General features: G+C 35.9%; 1 protein-coding gene across 1 annotated transcript in view; it reads right to left on the reverse strand.

The window, feature by feature from the left end:
• Positions 1–4,642: 4,642 nt before the first annotated feature.
• The window catches only part of GBE1 (1,4-alpha-glucan branching enzyme 1), a 314,187-nt gene continuing 297,290 nt past the window's right edge, over positions 4,643–21,539 (reverse strand). The window contains exons 15-16 of the mRNA XM_070367825.1: positions 13,605–13,722; positions 4,643–5,407 (exon numbers count right to left, since the gene is read on the reverse strand). Of these exons, the coding sequence (XP_070223926.1) occupies positions 5,351–5,407; positions 13,605–13,722 (175 nt within the window). The 3' untranslated portion in view covers positions 4,643–5,350. The remainder of the gene's footprint in view (positions 5,408–13,604; positions 13,723–21,539) is intronic.

Raw genomic sequence — 21,539 nt, forward strand, 5'->3', positions numbered from 1 at the left:
TTTCATGTGTTTCTTAGCCGTCTATATGTCTTTGGAGAAATGTCTCTTTAGGTCTTCTGCCCACTTTTTGATTGGGTTGTTCATTTTTCTGGTGTTGAGCTGCATAAGCTGCTTGTATAGATTGGAGATTAATTCTTTGTCAATTGTTTCCTTTGCTATTATTTTCTCCCATTCTGAGGGCTGTCTTTTCAACTTGCTTATGGTTTCCTTTGTTGTGCAAAAGCTTTTAAGTTTAATTAGGTCCCATTTATTTAGAGGGCTATCCAGGTGGCTCAGTGGTAAAGAATCCACCTGCCAAGGCAGGAGATGCAGGATATATGGGTTTGATCCCTGGGTCAGGAAGATCCCCTGGAGTAGGTAATCACAACCCACTCCAATATTCTTGCCTGGAAAATCCCATGGACAGAGGAGCCTGGTGGGCTACAGTGTATGGGGGTTGCAAAGAGTCAGACATGACTGAGTGACTGAGTCCTACTTCCTGACGAGGTCCCATTTATTTTTGCTTTTATTTCTGTTACTTTGGGAGGTGGGTCATAGAAGATCTTGCCGTGATTTATCTCCGTGTTCTGCCTATGTTTTCCTCTAAGAGCTTTATAGTTTCTGGTCTTGCATTTAGGTCTGTGATCCATTTTGAATTTATCTTTGCATATGGTGTTAGGGAAAACTTTGGGAGATGGGGAACAGGGAGGCCTGGCGCACTGCAGTCCATGGGGTCACAAAGAGTTGGACATGACTGAGTGTCTGAACAACAACATGGTGTTAGGAGGTATTCTGATTTCATTCTTTTACATGTAGTTGCAATTCTTAAGCTTCCTCTGTCGTTTATTTGTCCTGCCAGCAGGGTATGCTGGGCTGTGAGCAGAAGGGGAAGAGGGAAAGAAATAGAGACCTTGACACCTGGTTGCTGCGGCTCACTGGAGGCTGTGGCTGTTCCATTTTGTGCTCAGTGTATCCTGACCTACTGTTGCCATTAAGAGGTCGCTAACTCATTCATTAAGCTGGCTTACCTAGGAGAAGAGTCTGAGCAGCTGACACACTAAGGGCAGTACCTTAACAGCACCAAAAGGAATTCACTGTGACCTCCTAGCGCCTGCAGAGAAAAAGCTAAAATAAGCAAATAAAAGCAGTTGCGGGGGAAGATTGATATTTTGGTCATCTGCAGGAGTGGAGGAAGTGCAAAATCACCCCGTGCCTGGAAGAATGTGGGTAACAGTGTAGAAGGCTTGAAGGACAGATAAGTGGCAGGGGACAGTAGCAGTGTGTTCCCGGTGACCAAAAAACCTGGAAAATGTCTTCAAATGTTGACTCACCATCCGTGCAGTTACTGATCAAACACTAGCTCTTTATAGAACCAATGATGATGTTTTTCCCCTCACTTTTACTTTAATTGTCTTAAGACCCTGGAAAAGTCACTGAGTACTTTCTACAATGAAGCACTAGGAATTAAGAGCTACACCTGGAACTCAGGTCTTCTGAACATTATATCACTTCTTTTAAAGCATTTTTCAGGTTTCTAGGTGAAACAGTCTGTGCAAGCATACATGAGGGTCAAAACCTCTCTCTGATCCAGCAGAAATGACAAGAAAAACTGTTAAGTAATAAGTAAACTTCTGAAATACTTGCCCTTTGGTATAAGTAGAACTATCACAGAATCCTCCTTTGCTCACATAAATAAACAGCACATTTTCTGCACAGTTTTTGCCAAGAGTTAAAATACAGATGTAATGTTTTAAATTATGGAGACAAAAACACTTATAACTACTGTAATCTTAAAGATTCCTCACACTACCAATTAAGAAATTCTGCCCTAAAGTACGAATGTTTCTCTGCAATTCTCTACAAATCACCACTAATAAGATAATAGAGCAGAAAAATTAGTAGGGAGTTCATTTGATTTTTTTCCCCCTGAAGGCTGGCTTTAGTGGGAGCATTTATCTACATTTCAATTCTCACGCATTGTGAATGATAAATGAACTCCACTGCATAAAGGACATGACATTGCTGTGCCTTAGATTTCTATTTTCTTTCATCAGAATATCCCACCTAGCAAAATTCATAGCTCAGTGCTTGTCTCTCTATAAGGAATACGTAGATTAATGAAACCTCACCCCTCTAAAGAACCCTAGTTCAGGACATGAGTCAAAACAGGCAAAAAGAAATAGTCTGAGAGGTGTAAGGCCAGGCAGTCAGCTTCTTCCTTGTTTTGCTTTCTATCAGGCATGTCTGCTCTGCTTCATTTTAAACAGGAAGAGCAATAGGAAACCTATTTTATGATGCTTTCATCACCTGATTCAATGGCTGCAGGACCAGAGACAGTGAAGAGATATTTGCCCTGAAGCTGCAAGCAGAGCACCAGAGGAAAACACATTACCCTTCATCGCTTCCCCCAGATCTGTCTGCACTCTCTCCTGTATTATTTGAAGAATAGGTTCCTTATCCAGACAGCCTCCTGTATGATCCCGCATAGCAATGGCTATAACCCTGATGGGTGACAAATGTTGAATTGATATTGCTAAGGGGAGTCTGGAGTCAGAGGAAAAAATACATGCATTCTTTTACAGTTGCTATGAGAAAAGTCAATTTATTGTCATTGGTTATTTTTTGATCTTGAGGAACATGGTGGCTAAATCCCTCATCTTATGTTGGAGATGAATACATCAGCTAAGAACAGGGCAAAGTGAGAAACATCAAAGGTACAGAAAAGAAAATGTGAAATGAGTTGACCCTCAGAGTTCAAATGGTATAAAGGGAGAAACATTCTAGGAAAAATGTTTACAGTTCAAGTTTTGATTATTAAACACAATGACACTTTCTAGTATTAAACATCAAGTATTATTAGCATGATGAGTAAATTCTGTTTTTGATAATAAAGCAATTCCTAACACTTTCTTGCTAATATTAAAAAGTGATGGAAATAAGTCTGTAGTCATCTGTTTTCTAGAACATAAAAAATTTAAACAGCAAAAATACTTACCCTAAAAAAGTCAATGAAGCTAGATCACTCTCACTTTTGATGTTGGTAGCAAACACAACAGAGAAGAAAACATTATTATAGGGCAGACAGAATAAAATTTTGCATCTATCTGTTGTAATTATTGAAAATGTTTAACCAATAAAAAGAAAAAATATTCTCACCGGAAATGATGATGAGAATGTTACTGATATAAAAATGGAGATGTAAAGTGAAGTATACTGCAAATACTAAAATGTTCTGTAAAGGCTGTTTGCTATGACAGATAGAGGAAAAAACTCCAAACACATTCTATTTTGGACTCAATATTTTATTTATTTGCATATATTTTTATTTTCCACACCTAGCAATATCTATTTATCATCCTTCTTGTGGGGAAAAACTTGACAAAGGCAATTAACTTACATTATATCAGGTATAAATTTGAACTTTACACTGTGAATTCTAAAGACCGTATTAGTAAGGTCAATCAACATAATGAAAATATAGCATATAACTGCACTGGTCTTTATGATTTTCCACAGAGGTCGAAGGGGGGGGGGAAAAACAAGTTCTAGGTGTGAAGTAATTCCTTATCATTTTTTAAAGAGCTATGATAGAAAATTAGCATATATCTTTATACATAAGAAATGTAAAGAAAGGTAAGAAATTATAAGCTAGAACACAAAACATCAGGGTTGTACATTATGTTATTATCAGTAACAGGCATGGTACAGGATCGTGGCAGCACTAAGATGTTAATAACATATCTGAAAGGGGAAAAGCATTTACAGGAGGCTTTCGTTCAGTTGTTTTCTAGGGTGTATCACCATCAGCTGGCTTCGCTGTCAGGAAATCAAACTATTACTCTACTTTGAAATTAAAGCAAATTACACATGTCAGCCCTAGATTTAAGGTTTTACTCAAATGATAAAGAAGATGGTTAAGACACAGGTTTAGCTATAAAAGAAGTCTCTTTTGCTAATCTCTTCCATTACTAAACCAGTTTTTAAGAGAAAGACTTTCATGTACTCCTTATTAGTCACTATAATCAGGCTAAAAACAAAGCAGCAGTCAGTATTAACGTAAAGGAAAATATTAAATCTTTAGAAAGGTGACAAATACTTTATGTTTCATGCTGCTGCTGCTGCTAAGTCGCTTCAGTCGTGTCTGACTCTGTGCGACCCCATAGATAGCAGGCCACTAGGCTCCTCTTTCCCTGGGATTCTCCAGGCAAGAATACTGGAGTGGGTTGCCACTTCCTTCTCCAATGCATGAAAGTGAAAAGTGAAAGTGAAGTCGCTCAGTCGTGCCCGACTCCTAGCGACCCCATCATAATTTCTCAGTTACAAATGGATTACATATCAGTGATTACACATTTGTGGCCTGCTATTTCATATACCAAGGGGCAATTTCATGATGGAGTATCTCACTATTAACTGTCGAAGCAGTTAACTCAGCTTCTAAAAGTGTTCAGGTTTAGAGTTGGAGAGGAGCTTAGATATCTGAGTTGGTTGATATAATTTCAAGTTATAAAATAGTACCTAAAGAAAAAAAAAGTATTAACTCCCACACCTAGTCCATCATGCATATGTGCATAAGTGTGAGGAAGGTCTCAGAGCTGAGATAGGCATTTAAATTTCACTCTAAAAAATTCCATAACATCACAGTAAAATAAACATTAGCAGAGACAACTGTGCAATATTTTTTTTATTGGTTGAAAGTAAAAGATGTTTTCTGAAATGTTACAGTTACCAAGTCAAGCCTTCAGAAATGAAGATACTAGCATCTACCAAGATATTAAATGAAATAGAGACAAGATAAAACTTATGCAAAATAAGGCATGGATGGGTTCATAAGCAACAACTTTTATATTTGACACAATTCTTTGTTTTATATATTACTATATGTTTATTACAGTATTTCTAAACACACTTTGAAAAAGGAAAGTAACAATCTCTAGTGTCTTGTAATTTAGACCAAGAGATAACCAGAACAAATAAAGTCACCAAATATTTGCCTTAGAAAAAAATACTGTATACATTCAACAGAAATAAACATGGATACATGATTCAAATTTGAACTTAAAAGGATTAAATAATTGGGCTGTAAGGCAAAATTCTTTAAAGACATGATATACAAGACTTCAAGGATCCTAGCTGTTCAGATGGCTGGACAATGTAGTCTAGGATTGCTAAAATTTCAAAAACATGTCCCCTTCTACTCTTTAAAGAATAAAGTTTGACATTCATTTTCATAAACCAATACTGAATTTCAGACATCGGACATTTCGGCTAGACAAATATATTTTGAAAAGCTTACACATTACAAGTTCTGGGACAGTGAGCGTGGGAAAACAAAGCACAGGTCTTCCTCTGCGGGAGCTGAAATCAGATCTCTTCAGTTGGGCAGGTCCACATTGCGAAGGATGAGGGCCACTCGGTTTGGAATGTACACCTATATCAACACAGTCGTGTCAGTGCATTTGAAAGAAACACTGGGCTTGATATCGTATCAAAGCGACTTGATATCATATCAAAGCATGATATTACAGCTCCCTTTACAATTCTACTGGCTCTGAGAAGGCTCTATTCGACAGTTCTGGCATTAAGACGCCTTTAAAACGATCACCGCTAGAGGGCTCCATACGCTTTACAAAAACCGATGCTCCCCAGACACAAAGGACAGAAACCTCCTTGGCGGCTCTGGTTCCGAACTAGCAGGTGGTGAAGGCAGGCTGCCCTCCAGGTCACATCGTTAGTCTAGTCAGGTAAATAAAAGTAACATACTAAAGACTGGTCAAGTCAGGACACTTATTATCTTTCTGGTTTGTGTTTCTCCTGTCATTTTAGGAACAAAACCTTAACGGTAATAGTATAAGGTTATCTTATGTGTATTTTAATCCCTGCCCCAATTTAAATCAGTCAAGAGGCTTGCCACTGATTGAAGGTGCAATCCACTTCTTTGCATGCCCTGCAGAGTCCTGACTCAGCTCCTTCTTGCATATGTGCAACTCCCCTCTCAGACATGCTCTTCACTTATCCCTTCTCCCTTTACCAGCTCTGGCCACAGAGCCTTGCGGGTCCTTGAACACACCACATCCTTCCCCTCCTTCCTAGCGATCTTGGCCTCTGCCTGGTCCCCTGTTCAGAACACTCTTTCCTGGGCTAGTTCCTTATCTCTTAGATCTTGAAAAACCCCAACTCCATGGAGAGGTGTCCTTTGACAACTCTAGATCTGATAGTGCCTCCATTTCATTTTCTATCACAGCACCATTTTTCTTCTATCTGAACATTTAACACACTTTGTAATTTTTTTTTTTCAAGTTTATGATCAACTCTTCCCACTAGACTATTAGGTTTACCAGGGTGGAGGCCATATGTCTTCATATTTCTAACTTTTAGTAGGTGCCAGTGATGACTAAATAAAAGAATGAATAAAGGAATAAGTAATTGTGGGATCAATATGTGTATATTTCACAAGATATTCTTTAATATATTTGCATCTAAAATAATTTTTATAAAACTGAGAAGTGATTTGAACTGCTTGATGCTTAACTGTATGCTATTTTACACATAAGGGATTAATTACTATTAACAAAGCAGACAGTAAAAGTAATATTACATATTGCTGTCATCATTGTGAGAGTATCTCTCCATTTCTGAATTTGTGAATAAGGTACAATTTTCAGCTACTTTAACTGAAAACTTGACCAATGATTTAAAAGAAAAAAGAGAAAGACTTTTATAGTTTAGAACTAGAATGAAAGATGGGGAAAAAAAACAACAACACAGAGCTTTAGGGAAAAAAAATAAAGAACAGAACAGCTGATTTTCACTGACTGAGACCACTGTATGCCCAGTGTATCTCAAGTCAGCAAATGAACACAACATTTTCCCACAAGGTTGCTGTGATAAAGACATCTTACAACTGTTTTTAAAAAATCAGATACATCAATACAGTTAATTTTGAATATTAATGATTAAAGCAGTTTTTAAATGATGGAATTTTGAAAAATTTATATTATGAATGCAATAACTAGAGAACGGTTTTTCTAATCTTGAATTAAAAGTAACAGTGACTTAGCACTGTCATCTGAGAAAAATGTCACACAAGCTAACAGTTTACTGGGTTCCTCACTGTCTCAGACTGGTATGCAATCCAGTACTTAACGTCCAAAAGATAAATATTATATCCTTGTGTTCATTAAGTGTGGGGAACTGTGTATTTCAATGCCATAATCAGTTTCCCTACAATTTACACATTGTTTTTAATGTCATATAGCTTTTAAACCACATCATGATTTAATGGCTAATATCTCTTCCATTCAATATTTTCTTTTTGACAGTGATAGGTAAGCTGTTATAAGATTGGCTCAACAAAAGAAAGCTGGAGCTACCCATGAACAAAGGCAGGACTATACCCAGGGGTCCAGACAGATCAAGTGCAAACTATGGCCTATTCCCACAATGACGCTACAGTCTAAAGCAACACAGACCAAAGCCAGAGAGGAGAAATCAAAGAAACCAACAGTCAGATTCAGTCAATTCCAAGTCTTCTCAAAACAGGCATGAATCAAGAGAGAGCAGTTCTGGGACTTCCCTGGCATTTCAGTGGTTAAGACTCTGTGCTTCCAATGCATGGGGTGTAGGTTCCATCCCTGGTTGTGTAACTAAGATGCCACATGTCAGAGTCAAAAAATTTAAAAAAAGAGAGAGATACCTGTTCTGCCTTACTCCATCTGTTTAGTTTAGGGAGTCATAGTAACTAGGTGTAAGCAGTCAGTGGGACAGCGGGTTATAATCAGAATGGTTCTGAAGTGTTAAAACCGAACACTGATTTAAATATCTCAGTAGCATGGGAGACTGAAGAAAAGGATTTCAGTTCTGTTTACCTTAAAAATATTTCTCTGGTATCTTTGACCCTATATGCAGATAAAGAGATTCTGATTGGCCCAAGTCTCCTGAGAAAGAAGCGGTAAAGCACGTGTCAGGCCTAGGACAAGGAGTGGCGGGCCCCTGCTCAGTGTGGCCAGGATAAACCCGGACGCTGCCTCACTCTCGTTCTGCATCTTACCGTTTCGGTATCCACCCTGATTTTATTACCTCATACTGATTTAATTAATGAAATATGAATAACTATAAGCTGATAATTTAGAAGCAATCTTACTGTCTGTGATCTCTGGTATTTTAGCTAGCCCAAATTTAAGAGTAAAACAAAGAGGGTGATGTAAGAATTCAAGGTTTGCAATGAATGCACTGCATTTCCTCTTTTGGCATTTAATTGTTCAAAAATGCGCTAAGAATTCTCTCTAAATGATGATGGCCATTTTATGTAAGGACCTTTATGATTACCAATTCCAGTCACACTTCGAGGCCGCTTAATACTATATGCTCAAAAACCATTGGTTGATAATTGTACAATATCATTAACAGGAATATTGTGTAATTATACTTTTTCACTGCAGTGTTAATTACCAGAATGTGTTCATGTTGCTTCAGAGCCCTTGCAGTATCGGCAATATGAAAAAATTTCCCCAAGCAAGAAATTTTTTTTTAACTATGGCTATTTATGAATTTTGGAGTTTTCTTCTTTATTAGAGTTCTGCATATACAAATCAATGTTCTTAGTAGTTAGGAAATGACTACCAATTATACTAAAAGACTTAAGATAATAAGAGCTAATTCTTATGATGAGACAATTACAACATAAACAATTTGGGGCTCTATAATTTAGTGCTAAGTATTGGCTTCTGTAAATCTCAATTTACAATTTTAATTCTATAAATAGTTTTGATTCCAATAGCAAAAGAAATATGAACATATTTTAAGTAGATTTAAATATAACTGCTTATATTTAAATATGAATATCTCATATTTAAGCTTATGTATACAGACACCATTTAGTATACACATCACAGATAGTATATGCTGATAAACATATTCACCATGCCCGTTACTAGTCACTAAGCCATGAACATTTTGGAGCTAGGAACATACAGTAAGAACATATGAGACAGTGTAATGTAAAGTCATGAATTTTATTTTTTCTAGCTGTCTTTGTACTCTGTTCTTCACAAGGAATCAGAATGCCACAGCGTAATCTGGTTCATTTATTAAGAGAGTCAAAATGCATGCCATCTACCCAGTTATTTTGACTACATAATGACTTAATCACTACACCAACTATTACTATGGATTGAAAAAAAAAAAACCAACAGAAACTGATCATACAATGATCTACTATATTATGCCATCTAAGCAAAGTATTATGTTGTTCTTGGGTCAAAATTGATTTACAAATATTAATTACATGGTTTTTGAAAACAGGTTATCAAAAATTTAGAAACAGCAAACTTAAAAATAATTTTCAATAAAAATACTTAAAAGGCAAATTTTAAAATGTTCTTATAAATTGTAAAGTTAGCAACTGTATAAATCATAGTGAAAACAGCATTTGTTGAAAAGGGCATTAGATCTTAACAATCTACATATATGTTTATCACAAATTATTTTGAAAAATAAAGATGACATAAAATAATTTTAATTTTCACATATATCCTTTAATTTATAAAATATTTTCTGAGGAAAAAACATTATAATTCATTATTTTGCATTAGGCTAAGAGAAAAGTGATCTAGTGAATATTTCTGTGTAGAAATACATATTTAGAAATATGAAAAAGAGAAAACTTTATGAATTAAAATTGATTTGTTTTTAAAAAAGCTAAACATTTTCATAATTCTTGGTAGAGCAAAAAACATTTCTCAACTTAATTTATATTTTCAATGCCTACAACTGAGGGGCAATAAAAAAGATACATCTATGTCAAACACCCTATTTAAACTAAAAATCTACCTTTGAATCACCAAATTTAGAATGGAAGTAAACAAATCTATTTCTTAAGATTAAGGAGATTTACTGGCAAAGTAATAGATGCTAAAAGTATTGCTTTATTCACCTTTCACCATTAAGACTACTTAAGTTATTGTAAAGCAATCTAATTTATTTCAGGTTCAATCATCTCTGTGCTTTCATTTGTGCCATGGAGTCTGAATTTATGAATCAGAAAAGAAAAAGAAAGCGCCCTCGCCCCTCCTGGTTTACTGATGAAGTTACGGGTTAAATATAAGTTCCTATATCAGAAGCTAAAATGCAGAGAAATCATTATGCTAAAATGGAGTTTCCAAAAACTGCCAGTAAAGCAGAATGGAAAGGTTCTGCCTTATAGCTTCTTGGCATTTGTGAGATACTCCAACCTTAGCATATACATTTCAGCAGCAGTACACATGCAGTTCTCTGGTTTCACAGTTTTAACTGATGGAGCACATCAAGAAGATGCCGGGGTGGTACCTGCTGAAGCTGCAGCATGTATGGCTATTTTAAGATTCCTTTGAGTTCTGTTTGTTGCTATCTTTGAAAACAGATTTGACACTTATTCAGCAGATCCTTTGGATTACTGAGCTTGCAAATTAAGCTTTGGCAAATACAGTGTGCTAGTTGTGATGGACAGAAATTTCCTGGAAAAGTTACATTTTTGTCTCCCCTTCCCTCTTTATTCTAGGCATGTGGGAGGCAGAAGGCAGGTCAAAAGAGACCTAAAACCTGACTGGATCCCAGCACATTATCCATCAGTTCAATAAAGAGTTCTGTTATAATGAGACATTCTTATACTAGATGTATATTTGAATCTTCAAAAGATAACTCAGGTAAGAAGGAATTTGTTTTATTGGATTTTCTGGTCTACTGGGGCCCCCTTATTTTATAAAAAAGAATTATTACATTGCATTAATATAAATTATTCAAAAATCACAATACCATAATGAATACTATGACTATTTTATGTACCCACACCTTGCTTAAGAAATCATCCCTAACCACCAACCCCTTTTTTTTTTAAATTGTAGTGCAGTTAATTTTCCAGGTGCCTTATTTTTTACATTAAAACCCATGATCATTTCATTTGGAATCTAAAGATTTATTTAAAATGAGTTATTCCTAAAGCACCTGTAGTCATCAAAAACAAGATGCTGCTGCTGGGAAGATAGAACTACTATTTACCTCCTGACCCAGTGGGATCAGAATTCTATCACAGGTGGTAGTTAAGCTCTGCTCTATTTCTCATATGCTTGCACGGCTGTATCTCTCTACCTGTTATGGAGACTTATGTGACATTCTCCATTCCATCAGCTCATTTAGAACTGCACAGTCCATATTTGCAAGATCAATTTAATTAGTGCTTGAAAAGTAATCTCCTGTCTGTGGCTGCCACTGGTTACTTGGCTTGTTTTAATTATGACAGAATATCTTTGCCCTTAAAAAATCAAAAGGATGTCAAGATATTTTCTGCCCAGCCTCAAAGATTGCAAGCCCTCGCCTAAGACGATAATTTCTCCAAAGTTGGGAGAATGTCCTCAAAGCATCTAGTGTCTTGGCACGCTTAGAATACCTAAATAAATATTGAACAGCCATGACAATAATAATTTAAAAATATATGTACAGCAGCATTTTGCAGTTTCCCCAAAACTTGGCTGTGTTAATGAATTTATACCTAAGAATCTCTTGCTGTAGGCAGGATACTATTATTAATCCTTAGGCAAACTCAGGCACAAAAAGGTCAAATTACTCAAGTTCTCATAGCTGGTATTCATAAGTGGCGGACTGGCGACTTAACCCCAAAGCCCCTGCCATGACATTTTGTGATCTTTTCCCTGTATTACCAGGCTTCCTTCACCAACATAAACCTCTTTGGCTACATGAACCTTTAGGAAAGTTAGCTATGTAACCTATTTGCTGGCTGAAATTTCAAATTCCTTTCAGTCTATATCAACTGGTTCAAGTTTGGCTTTATCACAGTTGGGTGCTGCTTCTCCATGACCCCTCCTCATGAGCTCGGTCACCTTCCCTAACCCCTCAGGGGCCTCTAACTCTTTAGTTATTTCAGAGCTTTAAAATTATTTTCTCATTCATTTCAGAAACTATTTTTATCAGTCTTATTTTACATGTCAAAACTGAATGTTCTGACAACCACAGCAAGCATTCTGTGAAGAAAGAACCTGCTAGCACCTGTGAGCCCTCCCTCTTGAAAATACATATAAATTTGTGTTTCCATCTAAAGCCACATCAACATCAGCATCAATACCACCACCCTACACACACACCGAGGGTAACACTTAGGTCTCCAAAGGCTATTGGCTTTGCTCAGAGCTGATCATCAACAATTTAATCTTATTCATCTCTGCTCTTTTATTTCATGCTGCTGTCTTTGACATATATAACAGCAGCTTACAAAGTAAGGTGCTGTCACCATCCTGGGAGGTGGGAATATAGTAGCAAAAGGGCGGAGCAAGGGGTATCATACAGATTCTCATGTTTGATATTTACCTAATTTTTTTTTTTAATGAAAGAATTAAACAGCAATGATAAAACTATACATTATGGGATACACCTTGGCCTTACATACATGAAACAAATCTTAATCCAAGTCCTCTCCTTGTGAAACAAGCAGAAAAAAAACTGCACTGAGACAGACAGGTAGAAGAGGGATGAGAAAGAAAGAGAGGGATACTTGACTAGTCACAGAAAGTGAAACATGTATAATACAGATGTGGACTTGGCCATAAATGAAGAATTTCTCCACCTATGCAGAATTTCTAAATTCTACATTACAATTTTTTTTATTGAAATATAGTTTCAGGTATACGGCATGATTCAGATCTTTTTATACATTATACTCCATTCATAGTTATAAAATATTGGCTATATTTTCTGTGCTGTACAATATATCTGTGCAGCTTATTTACTTCATAAATAGTATTTTGTACCTCTTAATCCCTAACTCTGTCCTGTTGCTACCCCTTCCTTATCCCCACTGGTAACCACTAGTTTATTCTTTATATCTGTGACTCGATTTCTGTTTTGTTATATTCACTTGTTTATTTTTTAGATTCCACATATAAGCGATCACAAATAGTATCTGTCTTTCTCTGACTTCTTTCATTAAGCATAATACCCTCCAGATCCATCCATATTGTTGTAAATGGCAAAATTTTAGTCTACATTTTAAAAAGAAATTCAATTTAGTAGTTTAAAGCAGTATCCTGTCATTGTGTCAACCTCACAAAGTGAAATTTAGTTAATATAAAACAACACTCTCCTCAGTAATACAAAGAAACCAGAGAATTCTATAACTAGAGTGAATTCACAGTCTTTAATGACTACATGAAAGAAAAAAAAAGGTATATACAGATTCTTTTAAGATGTTTAAAATGAAACTTTATTTGATAGTCCATAACACAGAAAGCTGCAAGAACAGAAGAAAAGGAAATTGTTGTAGAAAAGTTAGAAATATAATAGAAGGAAAGCTAAAACCTGGCTTCCTCTTATGTCTTGAGAAATAATTTTTAATCCTATTAATATTCAAATTTCCCCAACTGTCTGCTAAATATCCTTTACTATTTGGTTTTCCAAAACCCAGTGGGTCCAGCACCACACGTTGCATGTTTCCTTAGTGCCATCAATACCCCTTCCCTACTCCCTGCCTTGTTTCCATGTTGCTTACTTGCTGAAGAGTTGTTTTCTTGGACAAAAAGGCATCACTTTGAAAATACAGAATAAATTTAAATGAAATGAAAATACCTTAAAACCTTACTTACCAAAAGAGAACAGGGACAGTTATTATGTTCAAAAGGTTCAGAGAAGAATTCGGTATTGTGGTCCAGTCTCTTGTGTCCTCCGTATTCTGCTGCATCTGAATCGAGCACAATTTTGTACGTACAGCTCTTAAGGAATTACAACAGTTCAGGAGTTGAATGAGACATTACATAATATGTCTGAGACAGGATTTAGTAGCAAGTATTCTGAACAATGTTAAATGATGATTTGTGGAATGTTCTCATTTCTTCTCTACTATTTCAGCTTCTCATGTTTGAAAGGGGCTCTGTAGGCTATCTAGTCCACACACCCACGGGACCTTTGTTATCCTTTTATCACAGCTTGGCACATGATCATCTATACCTATTAGTGAAGAATCTACTTTCTTCTTTCTGCAACCAACCAATTCCATTTTTTAGAAATTCTTCTCCATATTGAGCAGAATTTTGATTTTGTGAAAACTTTTTCCACCCAGAAAAGCCATAAAGAATAAGTTCAAAATACAGTAGCTTTCAAATATTTAATAGCTATGCTATCTCCATTGATCCTCTACATATATTACTAAATACTTGTTAAATAGAATCCGAGAACCTTCGATCATTTCTCACTTGATATGGCTGTTTCTCTTTTCCCGTCTCTGAATTCATTCTAGTTTGCTAGATCCTGGTTGACAAAGTGAGGAACAGAGAAGTGAACTAAGGGTGCCCGTGTGTTCTGAAGACCAAGCACCCTTGGTTACAGACACATGCTTCTATTAATGCACAAGATCATGTAAACATACTGTCCATTATGCCACAGAATTCATGCTGTAATCATGTGATCTGCTACAATTTAACACCCGATTTTTCACAATGAACTATTTGTATGGGGTCGCTAAGAGTCGGACACAACTGAGTGACTTCACTTTCACTTTTCACTTTCATGCATTGGAGAAGGAAATGGCAACCCACTCCAGTGTTCTTGCCTGGAGAATCCCAGGGACAGGGGAGCCTGGTGGGCTGCCATCTATGGGGTCGCACAGAGTCGGACACGACTGAAGCGACTTAGCAGTAGCAGCAGCAGTATTGTATTTATTTAACTTATATGCAGAGTACATTATAAGAAACGCTGGGCTGGATGAAGCACAAGCTGGAATCAAGATTGCCGGGAGATACATCAATAACCTCAGATATGCTGATGACACCACCCTTATGGCAGAAAGTAAAGCAGAACTAAAGAGCCTCTTGATGAAAGTGAAAGAGGAGAGTGAAAAATTGGCTTAAAGCTCAACATGCAGAAAACTAAGACCATGGCATCTGGTCCCATCACTTCATGGCAAATAGATGGGGAAACAGTGGCTGACTTTATTTTGGGGGGCTCTAAAATCACTGCAGATGGTGATTGCAGCCATGAAATTAAAAGACACTTGCTCCTTGGAAGAAAAGTTATGACCAACATAGAATATTAAAAAGCCGAGACATTACTTTGCCAACAAAAGTCCATCTAGTCAAGGCTATTGTTTTTCCAGTAGTCATGTACGGATGTGAGAGTTGGACTATAAAGAAAGCTGAGTGCTGGTTTAAAGAATTGATGCTTCTGAACTGTGGTGTTGGAGAAAACTCTTGAGAGTCCCTTGGACTGCAAGGAGATCCAACCAATCTATCGTAAAGGAAATCAGTTCTGAATGTTCATTGGAAGAACTGATGCTGAACTGAAATGCCAATACTTTGGCCCCCTAATGCGAAGAGCTGACTCATTTGAAAAAACCCTGATGCTGGGAAAGATTGAAGGCAGGAGCAGAAGGGGACGGCAAAGGATGAGATGGTTGGATGGCATCACCAACTCAATGGACATGAGTTTGAGTAAACTCTGGGAGTTGGTGATGGACAGGGAGGTCTGGCGCACTGCAGTCCATGGGGTCGCAAAGAGTTGGACACAACTGAGCAACTAAACTGAACTGACTGAGTTGACTGAGTATTGTATTTATAACAAAAGAACAGCTATGGTTACTATGTTCAAATTTATATCAGAATGCCTAGAAATACTTGGTTAAAAAATCTACAAGTAAATATACATGGATACTTAGAAATTTAAGTTTCTTCTAGCTTAAGGAGGGAGACAGATGGGTGCCTAGGTGCTTTGCATTTTCCTGGTATTTAATCTCAGAAATGTTTGTATATTTTTATTACAGCAAAAGCTATCACATTTAAAGTACATGGGGATAAGAAGCTATGACTATCATTTTCATTCCTAGACCTTTGTTTAAGAGATGCAGATAGTTGCACCATAGGAATTTTGCTGGGAGTGGTGACTCCATTTCAGTCAATCCAGGTCAGTCTACTCGAATGCAAATCTAGACTAACAATCAGCATGTTAATGAGCTTAAAGCAGAGGGAAAGGGACAAAGACTGAGTTCAAAAGGTGACTACAGGGCACAAGCACATTCTAAACATACTCACAGGATTTGAGCATGTGATTTATTTACTGGAGAAATAGGGACAGGATAGTGAGAACAAATCATTAGAGACATGGTAAATAAATGAAGCCCAGTGGTATGAAAGGAACTACTAAAAGAGAAGCTTAGCTTTTGTTCTTCATCCTAGTTCATTAAATACTTGCAAGAATCTTCAAAAAGCATTAAACAAAAACAAAAAGAGTACAATACAGTTTAGAGAATAAAGACCTAGAATCCATTCTGAAACACCTTCAGAAATACATCCGTTCAGAAATACTTTCTCAATTATTAAGTTATTGGTTAACAACATAGATTATGGGTAGTAGTGACTGAAGAAAGGAAACATATCATGAAAAGCACTGATTCCCGACCTGTGGGTGGATGGTCACTGGCCATTGTGTTATCATAAGAGTCTCACAGAATAAGTAATTACCTTATTATAAGGGCCTGGGATTCTATATATACCTGTGTGAAGACTAAATAATGTGTTCTTATACCCATTTGGTACTATATTTCAAAGAATGTGCACTTTTTTGATTAATATGACATAGAGGCTTTTCAAAAGTCACAGAATTTATAGTAAGTTTTTTGCCTATATATTTTCTCAGTGAAGGATACTGAAAGAGCAATTGTTATATAAGGATCGATATATTTTTGACATTGAAAGGGATTATCACACTGAAAATGGTAAGAATCTACTCACTTAATGTATATAATTTATAGCTTTAAAGGAAAAGCCATAAAGTTTCAAAACATCAGTTTAGACCTATTTCTCTGATCTATAATTTAAAGCAAAAATTCTGCCATGGCTACTTTGGAATTACCCAGTCCTGTGTCTATATTACCCAGGGACTACAATAACTTCCTTTAGAAAACACAACCCTTAATTCCAGAAATTCCAACAATTTAAAACACTAGATTAAAAGTAATGATTGTGACAGAGCTTTATAATTGTAAATTACTATATTGTTTAAGAATCAGGAAACCCCATCTTTTACAAACACTGCTTAGAGTAAACATTTCTAAAACGGTTATCTGGGCATCTGGATTTTTGTTTTTCTCTTCTCATTCAGGCATTCCCTCACTCCCTCTTTCTCATGTACACACAGACACACACACAGATTACACACATGACGTGGGACCCACATAGCATCAACACCCCTACAGAGCCCTGCCCTGTCTGCCACTAAAGAATATCCCTCTGAAAATATAACTCAGAACTAGTTTACCCTTAAACTGTCTTCTTCATAGGATTTCCAATTCCACAGTAGATAAATTTAGCAGGACATCTCAGCACCTCCACGTCTCTGTTATTCATAGCTGCCTCACTACATCTAGCAGAGTGCCTTCTCATTATGGCTTCTCAGTACATCTCTGAAACTGATATTCAGGATGACAATTCTGATTCATGAAGAAAGGCCAAATTACATGTCTTATATTTTATATTAGAGGAATGTAGAAGAAATTATTTTTCCCATTCACTTAATAAATACACACATGTAGGAGGCTCTGTGCAAGATATTAAAAAAATGACTAAGATGTAGTTTTAGTTTATGTGCAAGTCATAGCCTGTTAAGGGGAGATTAGAAACACATATGAATGTCCATAAATAAAGCAGAAGGCAATATTCAGTGAGAGGTACAGCCAAGGAGAGAAGGCAGGATTGACAGTTTATAAACAAAAAAGCTTTGAAGGATGGCTAGACTGTTCAGATTTATTTTATAATTAAGTGTGAGAACGCTGAAGCTTTGTGAGAAAGGTTATGCTAATCAAAAACAAACAACCAAAATTAACCTGAAGGTTGAGGGTAGAATAGAATGAACAAGGGAAAGACTAAGTCAGAAAAACCCGCCAGGAATCTAAGAGTGGTGGTTAAACTTGGATAGTACAAAAGGAGAGACATATATAAACCAATGAGGTTTTTTTTGTATGTACAACTGATGGTACTCAAATGGGAATCTGATGCTCAATTTGAGGAAACACTTAGAAGGGGAAGAGTTGTACCCAAAGGCACACAGTAAGTTTCGTGGCAGAGCTGGGATGTAGACACAGGTCAAACATAGACTTAATTACCCTACTCTCCACAAGTGGATGCCTGTTTTATGCCAAGAATCAGGCAGAGTGTTTTTGTTGGCAGTTTCTTTGTTTAATTCTAATTTTGAGATTCTAAGCATATAGAGGCTGGAATGAATGTGGCATGAATTAAAAAAAAATAAGAAAAAAGGATAAAGTGATATCCTAGTGTTTAATTAAGTTTAAAAGATTGGTGCTAAAGGACTGTAATTCTTAACGTTACTTGAGGAGTCTGAATATCAGGTTTGCATCTGTTCTAGATCAATTTCTTGCTCAGTTGGTTCATTTGATCTGTTGTTTGGGGAATACAGAATGTACTTTGCTCAATTTGGGAAAATAGAGCAGGGAAAGAATGATAAAAATTTTATGGAGATTTTTTAAAAAGGAGATCAAATAGATCCCTATCCATTTGGATATCATTTTAAAATATTTTGATTTCTTCTTATTTTAAATTCAAGAGCTTCCTAAGTATTTGATATATCTATCAACAGGTTGAAGTTGATAAGAAGTTTTAAACATTATTTTATAATCTATGTCCTTAAATTTGAACCAAGAAAGAGCCATGTTCTGAAGACATGTACTAATAAGATTAAAGAACAGTGAAGGCATGAAGACTCTTAAATTCAATGGCTCTTCAAATACTTCAAAAGCTGCTGTGTTTGCTCAGCCACTTGATAAAGTGTCTGTTCAAAGTATAAGGATTTTGATGTAAGAAGTACTATCATTTATACCATTCTGCACTAAACTCACTTCACTTCTGCTGATGAAACTAGGGAAATTTATTGTAAGGTTCAAACCCTGAGGTTTCAGACTGAGTGACAATAAAAGAGGTTCTCTAGTGAGTAGATGACCATAAAGATGGCAAAGCTGGTAAGTCACCATATATCTTTAAATCTAAGACACCATCGATTTTAAGATGAATTATTTTATACGACTGCACTAAAAAGAAAAATATCACTACCTTGCCAATCACTGTAAGACATATCCCAGTTGATGACATGTTAAAAAATGTACATTTAGATCATATGAATTTGGTATGATATTTTCAGATATGACTCTTTTAATCAACCCACCCACAGTATTATGATTGCAATAACTTTTGGGAGTTAAGTGACCCTAGGAGAGAGAATGTATTATCAAAGGCAGAAAACATTAGGTACAAAATTCTAAGGAACTGTAAACAAACATCTGGTAATCTAAGAATAGGTGGTAGAAAATAAAAATAATTTCATGTTTTTAACAGTCTAAAGATAACTAGCCAGCACAAGACTTGCCTCAGTGTTCTAACATAATGTTCCTCCTTTTATGCTTCATAAATTGAATTTAATTTATTGCCAACCACAATTCACAAATCTTGTATAGCTTTTTGGCTGTATAGCATCTCAAATAGATCTGCCCCTCTATTTCATAAGTATACTTAAACTATACCTCATTTATTGTCCTGAACCATAGACCAGGTCATAAATGACAACCTTTAGTTTGCTCTCTCTGGTCTCCTTCCAAATACAGAAGTAGCAAAAACTAGTGCTGTGCTGCTGTATATTTTATGGATGTATATGTGTGTTAGAGTGAGGCAGGTGCGTGTGTGTGTCTGATTTAGGCATTTCTGTCTTTAGCTTTGTCAACTAGAATATATAGCGACTTAAAAATTCACCACTGGAAATAAGTTCTGATATTTTCATTATTTGTTTGAAACTATTTTATGGCTGTGGGCATTTATGAGTATATTACTTTCAATAGACAATATCCATTTAGCTTTTTTTCTCTACCTAACTTTAGTTTTAAAAAACTCCTACAATATTATAATATTGCTAAAATAAAAGAGGGTAATATAAAAATAAATAGGAAATTTACTACTGAATATAGTCAAAGTATATTTTAAATTATAATGAAAGGCAAATGGAGCTTCCCTTTAAGGGTACAATATATTTTTTAAAGTTCTTATTAGTTTACATTAAAATTTTATTGTCTTTGCAAAAAGGATCAAATTCAATATAGCAGCTATATATGAATTCAAGTTTGTGAACACTATCTTCATTACAAGTTTAAATGACAACCACATGTTTTAATTAAATGCAAAACAAAAGTATATTTATAGTATAGTTTAGGATCTGCTTCTTTCATGAACAGGTTTCTGACTGTAGTCTAAAAAATAAACTCTAGTCCATGCAAATTTACTTCCTTAATTATACATTCTTAGAAACTGTACAATGCAGAATAGCAATAAAACAAACTCAAAGGAGGAGGGACTCAAATATAATCTACCACATTAATTAATGGATTGCTATGCTTTTTGAAATGCATTTGCACGCAAATTATTAGTTTATTCTTAGGCATGCTTAATGACACACATCAGTAACAGCAAATCAAATGATAATATAAAATATTGAGCACTACATATTTCTCTATGCAAATAAGAATATTATTCTAAATACTTTACAGAATTCTTTGACTAACCTAATTAGGAACTTTTCTTTGTCCTAGAAGATTATATAATTGAACTAAAAAATGTCTTTTTTTTTCTCAGTAACTCAAGAAAAGAAAATAACAAAAAAATATGCTTACACTTATAGACTAACTACCCTTTAAAATTGTTGCTCTTTGTCTGTGCCACTAACAATTACCCAAGGGTAGTGGTTTAGTTGCTACATCCTATCCAACTCTTGGGACCCCATGGATGGTAGCTCACCAGGTTACTCTGTCCATGGGGTTTCCCAGGCAAGAATACTGGAGTGGGTTGCCATTCCTTTCTCCAGGGGATCTTCCTGACCCAGGGATTGAAAGCTGGTCACTTGCACTGCAAGCAGATTCTTTACCAACTGAGGTACCAAGGAAGCCCCAAGGATTATCCAAAGAACTTATAAATTCAATTATTTGATGAAGCAATATTAGCTAGTGAGAACTGCAAAAGAGAAAAACAACAGATTTTTATACATCTTTCAAACACATGCTTTCTCATCAAAATGAATTTTGATCATGCAGATGCAACATTTTTTACAAATATATTGTGGTTTTGAACTCAATTTTAACATAGGCTATAAAGAAACATCTTCACTCAAACTTATGTTAATACAGCCTTTAATTGAGTTCTATGCAATATATATAAAGGGAGAAGATCATTGGAAACTTCAAAATTCCTGAAAAATAGTGAGAATTGCAAGCATAAGTAAGCATCATCTAAGCCATTTCATGCAGACAGATAAGAATAGGAGAAAGCTTCCTACAACAGTAAAATACAGTGGGTGCATGGCTTTGGGGCCCAACAATTACATTCTAGTCTGAGTTCTTAATTACCTACCATGTGTCTTCCAGCAAGTTACTGAATTTCCTTAAAGCTAAGTTTCTTATTGTTAAAATCGGGATAATATATCAACGGGTAACTGTGAGGATTCACAGAAACAGTGTACATCAAGTGCTTAACAGAGTCCCT

The sequence above is a fragment of the Bos mutus genome, chromosome 1 (assembly GCF_027580195.1).
Source record: "Bos mutus isolate GX-2022 chromosome 1, NWIPB_WYAK_1.1, whole genome shotgun sequence".
Taxonomy (NCBI): Eukaryota; Metazoa; Chordata; class Mammalia; order Artiodactyla; family Bovidae; genus Bos; species Bos mutus.